Here is a 21162-nt window from a genome sequence, read left to right on the forward strand (position 1 = left end):
ATTTATCTCCTAAACAGTTTACTCCAGCTGAGGTGGGACAGCTATGATGTTAATTGTTGTGGTATTGAGTGGCTCTGAGTCTCAGTTTGAAAAACAACCTTTCACATAACGAATAAACAATAGAGAATGCACTGGTGTGTTTGAATTAAAAACACAAAACGACAGCACTTTACCAACAATTTGTATAATTATTATCACTGGATGAATGGATGTCTAGTCGCGTTAGGAAGTAGGAAGTAGGGCCAGGTGCTCGCCCTATTCAGACAAGCCTACTGCTAATATGTAGTTCCTCATGTAAAACACGGATACAATACAAACACTTCTTTTATTGAAGTCATGCACTTAAGTACTATTTTGATGTTCGTTACCTGAGTCGTATTTTACAGCAATATATTTTCATATCCTGTGAACCAATGACTCTAAATCAATGCAGCATTGTATTACGTCCTTAATAAACCTACGGTCTATTATTACACTGAGCGAGTAGGACACGCCTTTTTATTGAATATTGTATGTTAAGCATTTAGGACATTGAAGGGTGAACCAAACCAAACTGTAAAATGTCAGAGAGTTACAAATAAATACTCATTTTTTAAATCGGGCTGATTTGAATGTACTCTTCTTTGAAACGCAGGTATGAATTGTGAGAACCTGGATCATTCACCCTGATGAAGAAAGCAAGGGGGAAAAGGTAGATGGATGGGATACCATCAACCATGGAGTATGTGTTGAAGTTATTGGACATTTTATAATTTATTTACCGTACTGTATTACATCAGAGGCCATATGTAAAGGTCCTATTAGGTTAAGAAAACATTTTGAAGTGGATGTTGGTTTTACATTTTATTTGACTTTTTTTGGGATGTGTTTCAGCTACTGCCCCTTATGATCCATATGGAAATTGATGAGATGAAGACTGCGCAGAAAGAAGAAAAAAATAATAATTTGGGAAACAGCTGGAATGATCACTTGTGCCATGTTAGTAGCAAACACTTGGTCTGTAGTACTTTCATTAAACTGTAACATCAACGTTTTGTCACTTCATCTCATCACGCTCAGCTTACTTTGGTAAACTTTGTGCACATTATCAGAAGTATGTGAAAGGTGAGCATGTCAAAATAAAGAAAGTTCAGTTGATGAGTAGAAAATGGCATACGTTTTTATGATTGCTTAAGCAATGATTGTTTTTTAAAACACTATACACAATTCTAGGGCCACCAGGGTGGGTGGAGGGGGTCTGGAGGACGGGTTTTGGGCTGGCAGCCCAGGAGCACAGCGGAGGGCCCGGAAGGGATCTCGGGCGGACGACCCGGGGGCAAGGCAAAGTCCAAGGTGGGGGTCTCGGCGGACGGCCCGGGGGCAAGGTAGAGTCCATGGAGGGGCGAAGACCACAGCGGGCAAACTCAGGGGGCCGAGCATTAGGGCGAAGGCAGCGGCAGGAAGAGTCAGGGGGCCGAGCATGAGGGCGAAGACCGTGGCACTCAGGGGACCGGGCTCGAGGGCGAAGACCGCGGCTCTCAGGGGGCCGGGCTCGAAGGCGAAGACCACGGCTCTCAGGGGGCCGGGCTCGAGAGCGAAGACCGCAGCTCTCAGGGGGCCGGGCTCGAAGGCGAAGACTGCGGCTCTCAGAGGGCCGGGCTCGAAGGCGAAGACCAGACAGCTCCGGAGGCCGGGCAGGACCCGGTGTCGGCCGGACAGGAACCAGAGCCGGTGGGACAGGCTTCGGCAGGATCCCCCACGGAAGAGGACCAGGAGTTGGCAGGACCCCCGGCGAGACAGGTAACGGCGGGACCTCCAACGGAACAAGACATGGGATTGGCAGGACTCTCAGCGGGTCCTCCAACGGAACAGGACATAGGGTTGGCAGGAGCCCCGGCAGAAGAGTCGTCGGCGGGACCCCCAACGGGACAGGACACAGGGTTGGCAGGACCCCCGGCAGGAGAGTAGTCGGTGGGACCTCCAACGGCACATGACATAGGGTTGGCAGGACCCCCGGCAGAAGAGTAGACAGCGGGACCCCCAACGGGACAAGACACATGGTTGGCAGGACCCCCGGCAGGAGAGTAGTCGGCGGGACCTCCAACGGCACAGGACATAGAGTTGGCAGGACCTCCAACGGCACAGGACATAGGGTTGGCAGGACCCCCGGCAGAAGAGTAGTCGGCGGGGCCTCCAACGGCACAGGACATAGAGTTGGCAGGACCCCCAGCGGAACCTCCAACGGCACAGGACACAGGGTTGGCAGGACCCCCAGCGGAACCTCCAACGGACCAGGACATTGGGTAGGGACTTGAGAGGGAACTCGAGAGGAGACTTGAGAGGGAACTCGAGAGGAGACTTGAGAGGGAACTCGAGAGGTGACTTGAGAGGAGAGTCGAGAGGGGACTTGAGAGTAGGGCTGGGCGATTTGGCCTAAAAATAAAATCGCGATTTTTTTTCTAACTAATGGACAATTTTCGATTTAAACCTCGATCTTTTTCTGTTTTTTTCTAAACAAACCAGACCAAGGCTCTTGAACGACGGGAGCCGGCTCTCGCCCGCGAACGAGCCGTTTTTTTTGCGGAGGGATCTAGATCGGCATGAAGGCACATTATGCAATGTGCACATCATCCCGCTTATTACACATGGCCACATTCTCAACAAAGTAACGACATGACTCCCAATATTAATTGAAATGCTTTTATGGATTTAGAAAATGATTTTATTGACTTAAAAAATAGTTTTATGTATTGATTTAAATTGACAAGCATCCGCTAAGAAAAGTAGTCCGTTGTTACTGTTTGAACTAACGTAGCAACGGCAGGAACTGCTTCGATAGTGTTTTTGAGGAGCTTTTTGATTACAGATTTGAAAACATCGTTGCTTGCTTTAAAAGTAGCACACTTCATGATGTCAGACCTTGGGAAGTATCTAGATATCCCTGCCCTAATGCCAAAGTAACTGCCAACTGAATATGTGTCGCCGTTTGATGTCTATGTCTGGACCGCTGCGTAAAAAGGAGGGTTTCTGCCCCATTACTTCTCTTCTTACTTCTATAAGAATAAAACACGGAGGACGGAGATCTCTTGCATTGCATTGCATGCATGCAAAATGTGTCAATGCATTCATTGGGTGGTATCAGAGATTTACACGGGTCTGTAAATGCAATGAAAACAATTGGCCACAGCAAATCATTTATATGAAACTTTATTTACTTTATTTACTCTTGAATACTTCAGTACAAAGGATGTATTGAATAATTTAAGTGATATATGTGTACACAGAGCTGCAGATCGGGTAGTCACAGGCAATGTGTCTGAGTTTTGTGTGCGTTCTGGAAAGTGAGAGAGTAAGCTACTACGGAGTCCCTTAAAGCAAAACAAATCTGCGGAGTCTAGAAATGTTTTTAAAATCGCGATTTTTCGGTTCAGCCATTTCACAAACCGTAGGAAAGTAAAAATGCAAATTAATCGTTAAAACCGAAAAAATCGCCCAGCCCTACTTGAGAGGGAACTCGAGAGGTGACTCGAGAGGAGAGAGGATAGGAGAGAGGGAACTCGAGAGGGAACTCGAGAGGTGACTTGAGAAGAAACTTGAGAGGGGACTCGAGAGGGAACTCGAGGGGGAAACTGAGAGGTGGCTAGAGAGGGAATTCGAGAGGAGACTCGAGAGGTGACTTGAGAGGGGACTCGAGAGGGAACTCGAGAGGGAATTCGGGAGGTGACTTGAGAGGGGACTCGAGAGGTGACTCGAGAGGTAGCTCGAGAGGAGACTTGAGAGGGAACTGGAGAGGAGACTTGAGAGGGAACTGGAGAGGAGACTTGAGAGGGGACTTGAGAGGGAAGTCGAGAGGGGACTTGAGAGGGGACTTGTGTCGGTCGGTACGCCGACAGGACACGGGGAGCTGGCGTCGGCTGGAGTGCCAGCAGGAGATGAGGTGCTGTAGTCGGCCGGTACGCCGACAGGACTCGGGGAACTGGCGTCGGCTGGAGTGCCAGCAGGAGACGAGGTGCTGGAGTCGGCCGGTACGCCGACAAGACTCGAGGAGCTGGCGTCGGCTGGGGAGCCAGCCCTGTAGCCGAAACTGGAGTCGGGCCCATGGCTTCTGGGGCCGGTACTGAATCCGGAACCATGGCTGCTGGGGCCGGAACTGAGGCCGGAACCATGGCTGTGTCGGCCGGTTCTGTTGCTGGAACCATGGCTTCTGGGGTCTGTACTGGAGCCCGAACCATGGCTGCTGGGGCTGGAACCAGGGCTGGAACCATGGTTGCTGGGGCCAGGACTGGGGCTGGAACCATGGCTCTTGGGGCTCGGGCTGCTAGCTTGGCCTTGCGACTCCTTCTCTTAGTAGCCGCCTGAATACTCCGTGGACCTCCATAAGCCAGACGAGTTCCAGAATACGACTCCTGGACAGGAGCAGGAACAGGGGCAGAAGCATGGGTTGACTCCAGACGGAACACACCGAGACGTTTGTAGTCAGCAGGCTGGAAATCACACACCCAGAGGAAGTTCAAAATCCAGCCAGGTAAGAATTTCACCAAGTCTGGTTTCTCCATAGCCAACCGGTGCGCCTCTACCAGAGCGGCCTCCTTCTGCAGAACACTGGACGCTCCCTTCCACCAATCATAGCAGCAAGCCAAATAAAAGGAAAAATGTTGTAGTTCCACCTCAAAAGGATCATCTGCTGGGTCCATTTCTGGTTGGTTCGTACTGTCACGGTTGAGTGAAGGAAGCAGGACCCAAATGCAGATAACTCTGATAAACCTTTATTTCAAGGATAATGAAACTAACACCGACAAAACAGAACACTCACCGGTGAACTCAGTCACCAACAAAAGACGAACCAACACTGAACACAGGAAGAGACAAGACTAAATACAGGGAGGGGTAATCACGAGACGAGAAACAGCCGGGCAGGGGAGGAGAAACACAAGGACAACAGGTGAACAAAATCAGACAACTAGACACACCAGGGAAACTAACGACGGGAGGAAAAACACAGGGAAAAGGACCAGACAATAACCCAGGAGGAAAACATGACAGCAAACACCCAAACATACAAACGTGACATAACATGAGAATCGTGACATTATCTAACCACATTACTCGTAAAAAGCAGGTCTATACTCTTCTCATGAAGTGATGTAAGATTGTTTTGTCCAATTCAGGGAAGTGTGTGAAGTGTTTTCATAAGAATGTGATTATATTTGCAGATATTGGTTGAGGTTTTGCTACTTGAGTGTCAATTTAAATAATTCTGCTTCATGTGTCATTCTAGCAAAAATGCTGTTTGGTTAATGAAGCAAACACAATGCCTTACCTTTGAGGAGCCTTAGAAAACACTCATGTCTGAAAGCAAACCCACCAACTTTATCACGGTGTGGTCTGATGATGCCTTTCCTGCAAGAAAATGCCCAAAATCATTCTCTCTTGTCTTTTTCTTGAGATATCCAGAAACCATGCACCTTATCTGTTGTTACGGTTGCTGTTTCTGTCTGCTCATTAATCTGCCTGTGAGTGTTTTCAGCTGTGTGTGTAATATTTAAATAAACTGCGCAGTAGCCCTGACATCATTGGCTGCCCATCCTCTGGTCCGCCTCCGAAGATCGTGATTGGAGCACGCCGGACCCGACGTCTTCCAGTCGCAGCGCACCGCCAGCGCACACCTGCTGCAGATAATTAAAGCCCGGGAACAACTATCACTCGGGAGGCTCTGTTGAGTGAACAGACGCCTCTCGCATTTTGCTCTTCATTCTGTGGTTAATCTTGTGTGTCTATCTCCGTGTGATATTGTGTGTTAGTAGAGTGTAGAGTAGGTTAGTTAGTGTTTAGAGTATAGTTAGGATTTTTGACCGTTGCCTTTAGTTTAGCTGTGTTTTGTGTAGACTCCCTTTGTTAGTTGTACCACTAAGTGAGGTTTTGTTTCTTTCTTTAGTTAGTGTACTAGTATTTATTTCCCCCACATATAACTAGACTCCTGTGTTAGAGTCCTTCCTTTGTTTGTTTCCGGCTGCCTGTCTGCCTTTTGTTTACATTGCTGTCTAAAATAAACCCCTTGTAATAATTACCAATACCTGATTGTGTTGCTTCCCTTTGATTCCCCTAGTTCGGAAGGGAACGTAATATCTGTAAACATCACTTTTTCTTTCCTTAGTAACCATATATTACAATTATATAACCTTTTTATACTGTATATGTACACATACTATAACCTTATCTACTATTTGCACTTTCCAGTTAGATGCAATAAACTACATTTCGTTTTTCGTTGTAGGCCTATTACGTACAATGACAAGTAGCCTACAACTAAATTGAATCTAATCTAAATGGTCTAAATAAGGAACACCTTATGTGAAGGAGAGGTGAATAACACATCACCAGTGTCGTTATTAGAAAAACGAATTCCCCATCAACATGTCTCCATTCAGCCGACCGGGTCAAATATGGCGAGCTGTTGAGCAATCTGAGATGTCTATGGACTCTACAACCAAATACCTGCAGAACAGGACAACAAATAGTGCCACACGTATGTTATACTCCGCGCAGTGATACAATGTTATCCGCCTGCATGACCTCACATCCGTCTCTCCAGACATATTTTTGTCTGCCGGCATTTTCTTTTTGTTTTGCCTGTGCCAATTTCAGCTCTACGAACAATCTTGTTTAGTTTAATCGGATTCAAACGAAGCGTACATCAAACTTGGTAGTTTGCCGCATAATGCCTGGATTTTCAGACAGAGACCGTGGACGAGATAGAGGGTAAGTGAAGTGCCAGCGGAGGGTTTTATGATCGTTAACTGAGGTGAGCTGCCAAGCCTTAACACCGCTGTCAGGGATCAAAACAACACAGCTGTCCTGTAGTCCATGTCGACAGACTTGACACTAGTTGTTATACGGCTACATTTGAGCAGTGAAATATAACACACACATTTTAATTCGGTCAAGCGTCCATGCCTGTTCATATCTTTAATGTTTTCTATTTCCCTGTCTGTTGGAGGTAAAATGGCAGCTGATGACAGCTCTGTGGCGGCGGTAGAGCAGCCTGCAGCCGGCTGGCTCTCACCATGTGACGCAGTCAGTGCTCTCATCACACGGCAATATCTGTGTCGCAGACGACCAATTTATTTTTAACAAGGGGCATTTCCATTAATTGTGTCAAGTTGTCAACTAGAATGTCCCGTGAGGTAAAGCTGAGCCCCATAATGTATATCAATCCCACCTCAGTAGTCTGACAGTTTCATGTTTCATAAAGGGCTTTGTATACGCCAATATGCAAGGTCTATAAATAAAAATGTGGCACTGCAAGTGTTGGGTTTGTTAAGAACCACTATTTATCTTTTGGAAGATTGTGTCCTCACTCACAAAGGTAAAGGCCTCAAGCCATTTATTTACTTTTATCAATGTGGAGCTAGAACACAGGGAGAGTGGAAATACTGCAGATACCTGTATTTCACCATACTTTGTAAAAGGATCATTCCAGGTATTTAATGCAGTAACCGGCAGTGGCTCAGTCTGCTTGGACTGGGAGTTGTAGGGTCGCCGGTTCAAGTCCCCGACCAGACCTAAATATGGAGTGTGGACTGCTACTTGGAGAGGTCCCAGTTCACCTCCTGCCCTGCCGTGGTGCCCTTGAGCAAGGCACCCGACACCCCTCTTCCCCCCTACTCCCATTGCTCCCCGGGCGCTGTACAATAGCTGCCCACTGCTCCTAGTACTAGACTCCTGGTACTAGGATGGGTTAAATGCAGAGAACAAATGTCACTGTCTGCTGTGTGCTCTGCATGTGTGACCATTAAAGAGGGTTTCCTCCCTACCAATTCTATTCTAATTCTAAAAAGCAAGCAGAAATGTCATTGCAGAGATATTCTGACTTTTAAAGCATTGTATGAATCAGAGTACAAAAACGCTACCTTCCTATTTTGCAATCAATATTATAATTTCCTCTTTCAAACCATACAAAGCCTCCAACGATTAGCCGAGGTAAAGTGTAGAGATCATCAGGGAAATTTAACATGGCAACTGTTACAGGTTTGTAGTACTATCCATGACTAGTTAATTGACTTGACTTGTGGATTAACCCTTTTAATTAGGTTCATGATCTCTGACACTACATCATCTATATGTCTCTTTCTTTCACACAAGGTATGGTGGAGGACCCCCTCGTTTTGGTGGTGGTAGCGGTGGAGGCAGTAGGGGCGGACTTCCTCCGGGAAAATTTGGCAACCCTGGTGAGAGGCTGCGGAAGAAGCACTGGAACCTTGACGAGCTTCCAAAGTTTCAGAAGAACTTTTACCAGGAACATTCAGATTCAACTCGCAGACCAGTTGTAAGACCCACTTATAGCTTTTTCCCTTTTCTATGTTTTATTATCTGCAGGCTTTTCAGTATGTTTATTCTGAATGGTGGTTAATGTCTTCTTTCAATTCCAGCAAGAGATTGAACAGTACCGAAGAAACAAAGAAGTTACGGTCAAAGGCAGGGATTGCCCCAAGCCAATTATAAAATTCCATGAAGCTGAATTTCCAAGTGAGTAGTAATGAATGCTCCACTTTTTACCTTTTCAATGTGTTATTGTTCAAAAGTTTGACATTCAACAATTTACCTTGCGTATCTTCCCTCTTCAGACTACGTCATGGAAGTCATTGTCAATCATAACTGGACTGATCCAACTCCAATTCAGTCTCAGGGGTGGCCAGTTGCGCTGAGTGGTAAAGACATGGTTGGCATCGCTCAAACAGGGTCTGGGAAAACCCTTGCTGTAAGTGAATCATTTTCCAATTATTCTTTCTCAGACCATCTATACGAGATACATATGTTTTTGGCTGATAGGAAATACACTTTTGGCAAAAGCTTAGACTGCTTACAAAGTGTTTTAATTGCGGAACTAAGTTCATTACACCTTTGCCAAGAGCGATTGACTGATTGAACAGAACTAGGACAATACATAAATAACCATTTCAGATTGTTATCAAACATGTTACCTAAACATGTCAGCTGAGGGAAGGAATATATCCTGCCATATTGTGGAAGACATTGATTACTAGGCAGCTGGCTGCACATTGGATCACTGATGCATGTGCTCAATGAGTCAAGATGTGTTTGAGAGCTTAGTTCTTTTCATTTTCTTTCTTTAGTATCTCCTACCTGCAATTGTACACATTCAACATCAACCATTCTTGGAGCATGGAGATGGACCTATAGTAAGTACACTTGATTATCTATTGTTCTATCGAACAATAGACAATTTCAATTCAAAATGCATAGGGTTCGTACAACCAGAAGAACTTGTTGTATCTCAGCCTGTGGAGTGAGACTATGGAACAGTGTAATTGTGGAGCTAAAGCGATGTCCAGACAGTAACCAGTTCAAGAGGAAATACAGAGAAATTATTTTCTCGAGGGAGTGTGTGTGTGTGTGTGTGTGTGTGTGTGTGTGTGTGTGTGTGTGTGTGTGTGTGTGTGTGTGTGTGTGTGTGTGTGTGTGTGTGTGTGTGTGTGTGTGTGTGTGTGTGTGTGTGTGTGTGTGTGTGTGTGGTGTGTGTGTGTGTGTGTGTGTGTGTGTGTGTGTGTGTGTGTGTGTGTGTGTGTGTGTGTGTGTGTGTGTGTGTGTGTGTGTGTGTGTGTGTGTGTGTGTGTGTGTGTGTGTGTGTGTGTGTGTGTGTGTGTGTGTGTGTGTGTGTGTGTGTGTGTGTGTGGTGTGTGTGTTGTGTGTGTGTGTGTGTGTGTGTGTGTGTGTGTGTGTGTGTGTGTGTGTGTGTGTCGCCGCTTAATAATAACAATACAAATTAATGATAAGTATTGTAGATATTGTAAATAATTTAGGGACAAGGGGGTGAGATTAAATAAATTATACTTCTTCTCACTCCTTTTCGAACACTAGATGTGGCACTGTTTATGTTGCTAATGCTGTTGTTGTTGTAAATGTCATTTTTTTGTTTTGATTTCTCTTACATGACTATGCACTGCAACATTTGTTTTGTTTTGTAATTATTTATTTTACTTGTTCGAAATAAAATCAATCAATCAATCTACTGTTTCATCTGACCTGAGGCCTGTACTACGAAGCTGGTTCAACCTAACCTGGATATGTTTGAGTTAGCCGGTTGGCCTAATCCAAAACATACGCGCTCTCGCTAAACTGTACTACGACGCTGGTTATCAAGTGGATCGCTCAAGCCAGCCGTGTCCTATCTAGTTAGGTGCACGTTCACATGAAAGGGGTGGTATTTGGAGCATTCGACCAATCACAAACATGGACAAGCGTACTGACAGCGCAGCGCGTCATACTTCCTGAATGAAAAGTCAACTATAATATTAGACATAATGAAGAAGTTAAACTTTAAACATCCATGACTTAAACACTTTATCCAGGATCAAAGCCACATAGCTGCACCTGCAAGGTGAATACAGCTGGTAAAAGAAAAAGTGTTTGAATGCGTACATTAACAGGTTTATGATATCACTGCCCCGTCCAAGACACGATCTGACTTTAATTACATTTGACTCGAGTGTTTCGTCAACTTAATGTGTTGCTTAAAATAATACTTCTGCATACAGTATGTGACACTGTGAGCGTTGCACGGCCAGATACGGCTCAAGAAGCTGACTCAAATAAGGAAATATATGATACATTATGATGTGATATGCCACGGACTGTACTTAATGTTACTCTGATCCGGTTACTTATGTTGGGGCAGATATTTAAGTAAGCTTTCTTAACGCTTATGTTATAATAGTCAGATTGCTCTGAAGATGGGAGGTGATATTATATTAATGTTCACGTTTGCCGGCCGTCTTTCCTGCAACGGCAGTTTTTCTGTATTTCCTTTCTCCTGTAATATGACTTGATCGCTTTAAACTCTGCACACTGAGCTCTGATTGGCCAGCAGGCAGTGCTTTCACTGAGTTGAGATCTTAGCCTGCAACCTAACCTGCTCCGGGGCAGGTTAGCCGCTCAGCATAAGTTACCATGGAGGTCTTGCCTGCTAAAAAGAGAACCAGCATCGTAGGACCGGAAACCCCGAGTTTTCCCTGAAGTTAGTGGCTAAGCGAAAATCCTGCTTCGTAGTACAGGCCTTTGCTGTCTCTATTAGCACAATATGATATTGATAGTCCAACAAATGTTTTTTTAAAGCTCAGAAAATGACTTTTGAGCGATCACAATATTATAGCTAAAGGCCCAGATGATGCCCAGTCTTTATATCATGATTCATGCATGCCTTTATATATCGCTGCATAGCCAACATTTGTTTAAAACAAATATAATGTGCAAAACAAGTCAAAAACAAGTGAAGCTGCTATCTTAAATGCAACCTGGTTGGGGAAAAAGAAGGTTGTCCAAAAAATAATATATTTGTTAACCCCTGTTTGGAGGTAGGCAGATACATTGCTAATGATAAAGGTTGGCATGCAACACAGAGCCAGGGGGGCAGTTGTTGTTCTGGTCTGCACGATAATTATTTCTCTGCTGTTTCTGAAGAGTGTCTACCATGAAAAGATAAACAGCATAGTAGCGGTAGTACCCTTGTTTACCTTGATCTTTTTTTGTGATGGATGCCATACACAAATAATATTTTAGAAAAATTGTGTCCATCGTTCTTCAGTGCTTGGTGCTGGCGCCGACCCGCGAGCTGGCTCAGCAGGTGCAACAGGTGGCTGCTGAATACGGCAGGGCCTCCCGTCTCAAGAGCACCTGCATCTACGGTGGTGCGCCCAAGGGACCACAAATCAGGGACCTTGAGAGGGGTATGCTGACTTAATCATTTCTCACTATGTAGATATTAGTCTTTTCATGTGACTCATCTCTGCCATCAGTCATTGATTTTATGATAAAATATTTTATTGCTTTTATTTTAAATATATCATACTATATTTACTTTTTAGGTGTAGAGATTTGCATTGCTACCCCAGGTCGTCTCATTGACTTTCTGGAGTGTGGTAAGACTAATTTGCGTCGTTGTACCTATCTGGTGCTGGATGAAGCAGACCGCATGCTGGACATGGGATTTGAACCTCAGATCCGCAAGATAGTGGAACAAATTCGGGTAGGTTGTGTTATTTTCTGACCCTTGGGCGATCATTGATAGTCTCATTGGTTTGATCTCACACTAAAGTAAACATACAAACATTTCTATAACCTGGCTGCTTTATTCATGACACATTTTTAGGAATGAAATACATAGCCATTCAAGTTCACCAAATCACCTGTGACCAATACTCGTAGTTCAGAACTCACCAAGATTATTGATACAATATATTGGACTGGTTAATTTAATTATTTAACCGATAAATACTTTCAAGCCGCATCCTTTTTGTCCCAACAGCCAGATCGTCAGACCCTGATGTGGAGCGCCACCTGGCCTAAGGAAGTTCGCCAGCTGGCTGAGGACTTCCTGAAGGACTATGTTCAGATCAACGTTGGGGCACTGCAGCTCAGTGCCAACCACAACATCCTGCAGATAGTTGATGTTTGCAATGACATGGAGAAGGAGGACAAGTGAGTGAAGGATCCCTATCTCTTTTATTAGTGTGATGGGGGGAGGAAAACCTTCTATTAGTCCTCTTCTCTGAAAATCTTGTTTCATAGTCACATAGTTAAAGAACAAATTGTTTATTTAATCTTACTTCAGTGTTTGACTGTAATGCATCAGTAGAAACATAAGGTTCATTTTGTGAAAAAAATATTTGTTGTCTTATCTTCTATCTCTTCTGTATCAGACTGATCCGTTTGCTGGAGGAGATAATGAGTGAAAAGGAGAACAAGACTATTATATTTGTGGAGACCAAAAGGCGTTGTGATGAGCTCACCAGGAGGATGAGAAGAGATGGGTAAGGATCTCCTCTTTCATCCACTTAAATAAATATACTTTTTAATTCTGCTGTTTATCTGGACAGGTAACATTCAGGCTATTCCCAATGATAACTTGTCTCTTACTTATTGTTCGATAGTGTTTAATGTCCAATATGTCTGTCACAGGTGGCCAGCAATGGGAATTCATGGAGACAAGAGCCAGCAGGAGAGGGACTGGGTCCTTAATGGTGAGATGCAATAAATAACTTGGCAGGTTACAATTAAAAAATAACAGCGTTAAATAATCCTTCTCACAAGCTGCTCTGTATTTAAATTAAATACTGTCCCTCTCCCTTCAGAGTTCAGATATGGCAAAGCTCCAATCCTCATCGCCACCGATGTGGCCTCCCGTGGCTTGGGTCAGTATGACATTGAGTATTACCACTTTTTTTTATCAGTGTTACACTTTTTTTTAAAGAAAGTTGGTTTGCTTTCTTTAACTTTTCTATGCATTTTCTGAGTTTTTCTCACCTTAAGGTGCAGTCTTTGTGGCAGGCGCTAGGCATGACAGTCCCAGGCCTCGAGAGGGAGAAGGATGACATATTGGAAGTGCTCAACTGGCTTGCCACCCAGTGGGCCTAGAGAGGTGAAAGCTCTGTGTGCCAGTGATCTTCAAAAGGCTGTGTGGCTAAGCCTTTGTCACTGATATGGTGTTGACACACACATCTGTTCTCTGTCCATGGATTTCACCTGACAAATGCCATCCAGCTGTTTCCAACTCAAACCTAAAAGAAAAAATATATATATCCTTTGTCGTGACTTTTGCCTTGCATGCTTTTGTGTTAGAGAGCGCTGTATTGCAAGTCACTTGTTTGAGATTTGGAACAATAGTTACCTTTCGGAGCTTGTATAACATAGCATGGGTAAGCTTTCAGTTGTTTTCTTTCCCATCAAAGTGCTGGATGTTCTTGAAATGGAGAGAGCAGTTTGAAATATTGTATTTGTCTCTGAAAATTGATGAGACCTGGCACATGTGTTTAGGGGGTAGTGGGAACTTCTAGTGAGAGGAAAAAGAGTGAGACAGCTCAAACCAAAGTTCCTCCCTCGCCTGCGTTTTAAAGTCATGTCGAGACCTGCCAACGAGAGACATTTTCTCAAGTGAACACTGGCTTCTTGGAAGATCTTGCCTTGATGAGACTGATGAAGGGGGCAGGGGGAATTCTTCCGTGCTCGGTGAGGGGTCCCACAGGGTTCAATGCTTGGGCCTTTGTCATTTTTTTTGAAGGGGCCCCTGTTCAAATTAGAACTTGGTCTATTTTATCTTGGCAAGACTTGCAGTGCGGCCTTTAATATCAAGCTTCTTTTGAGAGTGTACTGGGAAAAATGGACCTGCAAAAATGTACCACTGAATGGTCCTATATTGGCACATGAGGAGGCCCCAGTGCACATCGAGGCCCAACTGCGTAGAAGCTCCTGGATGTCACTTGACAATTTGTGGGGGATTTCGCTGCATTGGGAAAGGACTAGTGAATGCATACTCCTTTATGGTAAGACTTAAATCCATTGTTTTTCTCCCTTGGTTAACAAAAGGGAGAGTGAATGTCTTTTGGATCTTTTTGATTATGGTAAGCAATTGGAGTGTGCATCGTTTCTCTCTTCCCACAGTAGTATTCCCATGGAGTAGATGTATACACAATCTTATGTTGTATTAACACTTTTCCCTCCACAGCCTAACGACCGTTTTTTCTTCCCCCAGCTTTCACAGTTGCTAACTTTTCCCTTTGATCTGGCTGTTGTGGTGTGCAAAATCCTTTGTGGCCTCCATGTTTTGTTTTGCCACACTGCAACACTTTCACAGATGTGGAGGATGTGAAATTTGTCATCAATTATGACTATCCTAACTCCTCCGAGGATTATATCCACCGCATTGGACGCACAGCCCGGAGTCAAAAAACGGGCACAGCCTACACCTTTTTCACCCCTAACAACATGAAACAAGCCAGTGACCTGATAGCTGTGCTGCGCGAGGCCAACCAGGCCATTAACCCCAAGCTGATCCAAATGGCAGAGGACAGAGGAGGTAACATTTAAAACTTTATTAATGGTTTTCAAGGAAGATGTAGTATATTTTTAGTCAGTGAGAATTGGTATTTAGTCTCAACTTTATGTCACTGATTTATATTGTATGCATCTTTATTTAGAATGTGTATCCATGAACACTGACAAACTGTAAATGACCCCTTTTTTGAATAATTGAGATTCTTCTTGTTTTATCTTCCACTGTCCTGTTTCTATCTCATGCAGGTCGTGGAAGGGGTGGAAGAGGTGGCTACAAGGATGACCGTCGGGATAGGTATTCTGGGGGTGGGAGGAGTAACTTCGGAGGTACTAGCTACAGGGACGGGGATAGAGGGTTTGGCGGTGGGCCGAAGAGTGCCTTTGGTGGTAATAAGGCCCAAAATGGTGGCAGCTATGGAGGCAGTGGTAACTCTAGTGGTAACTATGGAAACAACAACTACAGCAACAGTAATGGACAGGGTAATTTCCCCACAAACCAGGTGGGTGCGTTTGGTAACCAAAGCTTCCAGGGCCCCCCTCAGTTTGGGGGCATGCAGAGGGCTACTCAGAATGGCATGAACCACCCACCATTCCCATTCAACTCTCAGCCACCACCACAGGCCCAACAGCCTCCACCACCACCAATGGTGCCCTATCCCATGCCACCAACCTTCCCACAGTAGATAAGTTATGTGCAGATTAAATTGAACCAACATGATTTTGGTTTGTCTTGAAATATTACACTATTATTATTATTTTTATTATTATTATTATTATCCTTTGTACTGTTTCACTTTGTTTTGCTTACAGCAGGGTTGGAATTATCCAGTAAACCCAGAGCATTATTTTGGAGTCATAAAAACAAATCTCCTAATGTGCAATTATGCACTGTTTTTTGTTACATTCCTCAGTAATTTATTTTTACTAGGTAATGCTGTGTTTTCAGTTTTCAGTCGTGTGTTTTAATAGTGATGTTATGAAGATCATTTAAAAAGGGTAAGTGTGACCCTTTTAAATAAAAAGAAGAAAATGGGACCTGTGTGTTGTGTTTACTGTGTTGGAAGGTTGGGTTGATAGAACTATTACAACGCAAAAGTCACTTTGCAGGTGTACTAATATTGCGATTCTTCCTTTTTCAACCCACCTGAATGCAAAAGTGCATATTACGCTAGGACTTTAGTTCAGGGCTGCAGTTACCACCAGTGTTACCAGGACAATGAGGTAATCTCCCCCTTGGATATGTGATGGCTAGTTGCAATGTTAACATTTCTATCTTTAAATGATTACTTAAATGTATCCTTCAACTTTTAAAAACAACTAAACATAAATTAAGAATTTCCTCAACAGCACTTTATCCAAGTCAAGGGAGAAAAGACTTAACATTTTTTATAAGACAACACTGAAGAAGTGAAAAAACAATCTGTAATTTGTTTAATCACAGTATGTGTGTTACGGTGTATATCCAACATAATATAAAGAAAACTAGCCAAGCAATTCATATAGACATTTATATTAATGTTCTTAAGGACATTCACATTATAATGAACTGCATCTTTATAGCACTATGATTTTACAAATATCTAAATGTTTTCGATACATTTATTTTTGACCTATGATGCATATATTTTTGCATATTATTTATTAAACCATATTTTTGTGGACACAGTACTCTTTTCCAATAACAAAAAAAACACCTTCTGAAAGAATGTTCCATAACCCGGATGTAATATGTCACTTCCGGCCCGGGTCATCGATCACATGTACCTCCTGTGAATTTCAAAAATGTATCATGCGGCTATCTTTGTGTATTTACTGTGACAACAGTAATTAGAAACTGTCCGGTGAGTGCATGTTATTGTAAATGCACCGACATGCTCTGATAGTTTGATGTGTGCAACGTTAGCATGCATGCCGTTAGCTTAGCTAAAGTAACGCTGACCGGACGGAGGATCTCATTGATCATATTGGGTTCAACAAAAACAAATAACTTTTTATGTTTTAAGAACGGTTACTTGCTAGATTTAGGTCTAGCGATTATAGAAAATAAATATTTATATAACATTGGCATTTAAGTTTTATTTCGACTGTCTGTGGTCTTTCAGGAGGGGTTTACTCATGAGAAGTCATCACTGCAATAGACACTCTTTGGATTAACCCCTCTCAACCTTCTCATCATGTTATATTGCTGTGTCAGAAACGTTTGCAAATTGAAACCCTCACCGTGCAGAGTAACCTTGGCTCTGCAACACACCAGGAGACTCTGCAGTTCACCCCCTGGGGAGGCTGTGGATCAAGTGAGGACTTTGCTGGAGCTCTGTGTGGACAGGCACTATGTTTCACCGGGTCAGCCTAACACGGAGCTCCTTCAGCGGGGGATGAGCTGCTGTTATGGGCCTCTGGGCATGGAGCTGAGGAGAAACCTGCTGCAGCAGTGGTGGCTCTCTGTGACCGGATCCACACAGCAGGTGTTTGGGATAAACACTCTGAGCAGCAGTAAGGGTACAGCAACAGATGGATTGAGGATTGTTGAGAGTGAACAGTTAAAACACATACTTGGACAGAAAGAACTGAGCAACCAGCAGCTCCTGCAGAAGATACAAACACTCATCCAGAGGTCCCCTTCACTGAGGACAGGCTTTCTTCAAGGTAGAGTTCTGCAGAACATATTCCACAGAGATTCACTCTTTGATTATTATATCTTTGCAACTTCATGTATGGGGAAGTTTGAGTAGTAAAATGATTTCAACGTAATAAAAACAATTCTCACGCAACTTTACATAACCAAGTGATGGTGGTTTTTAGGGGGGGAAACCGTGACAATACCAAGATATAAGACAGATGATGCATTCAATTTACTAATTATCCAAATAAAGCTGGACAATATTTTGGCAGATTGGACTCAAGACAGTTAATTGTAATCATCATCTTCACTATTAACACAAGAGCTTTGAGTACATATATATCGGTTGTTTTTCCCAGTAGCCATCAATTTATGTGGTTTAAATTGTCTTAACCTTTTCTCTATTATCTTCTAGTTATGGACATGCCTAAGAAAACGATGATGATTACAAAATATTACACCAGTCATCTTGTAATGGGATAAAAAGATAAAGCAGCATTACCTTTTAACAAAACAATGAAACTCCTGTTTTCCACCTTGATCATTTACTTTGTTGGAGTAAGAAGTAAAATATGTTTAATAAAAAAAACAACCCCAGTTAAGTACGTGTTTTTTTCTCAGGTGCCTTGGAGCAATTTGTCCCCTCGTTGGAGCTGGTGAACAGGAAGCTGCCCTTCGGCCTGGCTGAGACTGGGCTGTGCTTTCAGCCCTCAGATGGCTCTGGTTGGTGAGGCTTCATCTACTGTCTGTCTCTCTGTCTGTCTGCATGTCTGTTGGTGTGTGGACACGTATACTTGTTCAAAGGATATTCTTGCTCTACACATATTCCAGTTGGGATTTTGAAACCCTTAATTCTAAGTATTGCTTGACAAGTTGATGTTATTATCACCTATATGTTATATGAAGACAAGTATTTGTTCATAACCAAAATAATCTGCCTTAATTTGAAAACGTATTTATTTGTGCTATATTTCACAAAAGTATACTCTTTAATACAGTAAACTGCTAAAATATGGGTCCCAAAGTATTATAATGAAAACATTTTTTCCCGCCAGCCCAGCTGAGGTGACCCAGGCGTCTCTGGTTTGGTTCTGCCCTCCTCGAACCTCTTCTCAGTGGCTGGATCACTGGAACCGACAGAGACTCAAGTGGTGGAGGAAAGTGAGTATTGTTAAATATGAGTATATCAGAGGAATCAATCGAAACAGAACCTTATCGTGTCTAAGATACGCACACATTATTCAAATGTTGAAAACATGACGTATTCTCATGTTTTACTGATTTACTTGGATAAGAATAAATCTACAATCACATGGTGGTTATACTGTATAATATTTGTCAAAATTGTGTCTTAAAAATATCTAAATATCTTTTGACCCCATCATTGATACTTAATATTATAGCTTTAAGATACTGTATACTCACTGATGGTCCTACGATGCCCCATACCACAACATTTCTCCCAAGAAAGCTCCTGATGTTTGAGTCAAAGAATTGAACATCAATAAGTTTGTATTATTAAGTCACTCCTACTTAAAGTCAATATGCTAACTTCAGCTCATGACCTTGTCTTTCCAGTTTTCCCTGTCTCCATCAGACTTCAGCAGTAGTGATGTCCCAGAGGAGGAACTGGAGGAGGCGGCGTCTCGTGGTGTGAGGATCCTCTACAGGTTCCCGTGGGGACAGGAGCCTGTGGAGACGCTGTGGAGCAGAGGAAGCACCGAGCTGCTGCACACACACAACGGAGTCCGCGCCAAACTGCAGGTCAGTTTGCTACCTCTTTTTAAGTGTCCTTCTCCAGTTTAAAGCCACTGTTTTTAACTATGTGTACTGATTTTTTTTTAACCTTTATCAATGGACAATGTTATTTTTTAGAATCTTCTCTTTTAACCTTTGTTCTAGGCTATAGGGGTCAACAAACCTCCCCGAAATGAAGTGTCTCCCATAAATATCTGACACTTCCCTTCATATAGCTTTTTTACAGAAGACATTTTTAATTCAGGAAAAACATAGGTGTGATTATTGATATTATTAATGACGGTAACACCTTTGGCTATCAGGCTACATCTAATGTGTTATCAAAGCTCGTACACACAAGAAACTATTCCCTTCTAGTGTTGCCTTTCCTCAGTGTAATCACATACAGTGTTAATTCTCTTTCTAAACATGTTACAGTGCCGAGATGGTCGGAAATCAGTCCCTCACGTCATCTCAGTAACTGGGAACATGGACCGCGGTGTAATGGCCTTTCTATCCAACTCACTCCAGCAGCTGAAGAAAGAAGACAGCAAGAAGAAGATGCTGCAGCGAAAGGTGATAAACAAGAGCTGACACAGCCTGTTAAATAAGAACAGTTATCAGGATGTTTATAGCTCACTTTTATGTTGTGGTTTTCTGTGTTTCTGAATTTTGGTTCACTGTTAATTTCAGGTTCTCAAGTTGCACCCAGTGTTGGCTCCAATTAAAGTGGCTTTAGACATTGGCAGGGGGGCCACTGTCGAGCTGCGACAGGTAAGAAAAACATGTCTTGGACTCACAGATAAGTTATTTTTTATCTTGATTAAATGTTTATATATAAATATGTATACACACCTGAAAGGGCTCGGTACAAATTATATTTTTTGTGATTGATATAATCAGCACTGAAGTATTTAATACAACTTGCTTGTATTGTAGGAAATAGAGGAACTATATTTAATCAGTGTTTGATTTTTTTTGTAGGTTTGTGATGGGCTGCTGCAGGAGTTTATAGAGGCTAATATTTCTACGTGGCCTGGGTATCTTCAAACAATGCCAACATCAATGGAGCAGCTGAACACAAAGTAAAGTGCAAATCAGTATCTAAATTGATCATAAGGTGCAAATTATCATTGTATCAGTGGACTAATCTGATTCTCTGTTGATGCATTTTAGGTATGATGAGATGGGAGTGCTTTTCACGGTGGTGATCAATGAGAACACGCTGGAGAGTGGCCTTGTTCTGGTCCGCAGCAGAGACACCACCATCAAAGAGACCAAGCACATCTCTGAAATCAAGAGCTTTCTCTCCACATACATTTCTGCTGCAGACAACCTCTGAATAGACTTTTTGTTATGGCAACAGGAAGGAAAGTCTGAACATTGTGCTGCTTTAGTTTTGAATCTCCTGCAGTTCAATTCAGGCTTTGTTGGAAGTTCCATGTGACTCGTATAGGAATTGTTGGAGATTTGGAATAAATGTTAAGTCAGTTTATTTCTGTCTCATTTTAAGCATTAAAGGATTCAGAATGTCCCTTAAATGTTTGACTTTTTTGTTGGGATTGTCCTTGTGCTCTTGTCCTTGTTGTGTTGTAGATTAGTTGAGTAACCTTGAGATTAAGATAATTCTGGAAGAACACATGAATCCCACCTCTACGTCTATATTATAGCTGTTCATGAATCATAATCTTTCAATCATATTACACCATCATCATATTTAACACTTATTAAACTGTTGCAACACAGACTTTTAGGAGGATATTAGGTAAAATATGCAATTATAGTCACATCAAGACAACTAGATAGTTCATTGATCCATACATGAAGCTGCATCCTGGCTTATGTCATAATGAGTACTTCCTCCCCTGCTGTTTTTCATTATAACTTTGGAGTTTAAGTTATTATAGAGGATAATAAGCTTATGAGTGTTCTTTAATATATTGTATTATTGGGGATTGTTTTGTATATCACTTGCAGCC

The 21162-nt window shown here is 42.8% G+C and overlaps 2 protein-coding genes across 3 annotated transcripts; both read left to right on the forward strand.

Moving 5' to 3' along the window:
• The first annotated feature begins 6697 nt into the window (after positions 1–6697).
• Positions 6698–15861, forward strand: LOC117537984 (probable ATP-dependent RNA helicase DDX5). The gene is made up of 13 exons (XM_034203457.1): positions 6698–6738; positions 8122–8305; positions 8409–8505; positions 8604–8737; positions 9114–9179; positions 11582–11723; positions 11862–12022; positions 12302–12474; positions 12696–12806; positions 12955–13016; positions 13128–13187; positions 14627–14848; positions 15073–15861. The coding sequence occupies exons 1-13, from the start codon at positions 6698–6700 to the stop codon at positions 15507–15509; spliced, it is 1890 nt and encodes a 629-aa protein (XP_034059348.1). The 3' UTR covers positions 15510–15861.
• A 683-nt stretch (positions 15862–16544) lies between these two features.
• polg2 (polymerase (DNA directed), gamma 2, accessory subunit) lies at positions 16545–20728 on the forward strand. Of its 2 annotated transcripts, none has more exons than XM_034203289.1 (8): positions 16545–17472; positions 18068–18169; positions 18507–18607; positions 19025–19210; positions 19622–19759; positions 19877–19957; positions 20168–20268; positions 20360–20648. In XM_034203289.1, the coding sequence occupies exons 1-8, from the start codon at positions 17001–17003 to the stop codon at positions 20523–20525; spliced, it is 1347 nt and encodes a 448-aa protein (XP_034059180.1). In that variant the 5' UTR covers positions 16545–17000; the 3' UTR covers positions 20526–20648. The 2 variants fall into 2 exon arrangements, with proteins under 2 accessions (XP_034059180.1, XP_034059179.1); XM_034203288.1 differs by having other exon boundaries at positions 16546–17472; positions 18068–18173; positions 18502–18607; positions 20360–20728.
• The last annotated feature ends 434 nt before the right edge of the window (positions 20729–21162 follow it).

Source organism: Gymnodraco acuticeps, unplaced genomic scaffold (assembly GCF_902827175.1).
Source record: "Gymnodraco acuticeps unplaced genomic scaffold, fGymAcu1.1, whole genome shotgun sequence".
Lineage (NCBI taxonomy): Eukaryota > Metazoa > Chordata > Actinopteri > Perciformes > Bathydraconidae > Gymnodraco > Gymnodraco acuticeps.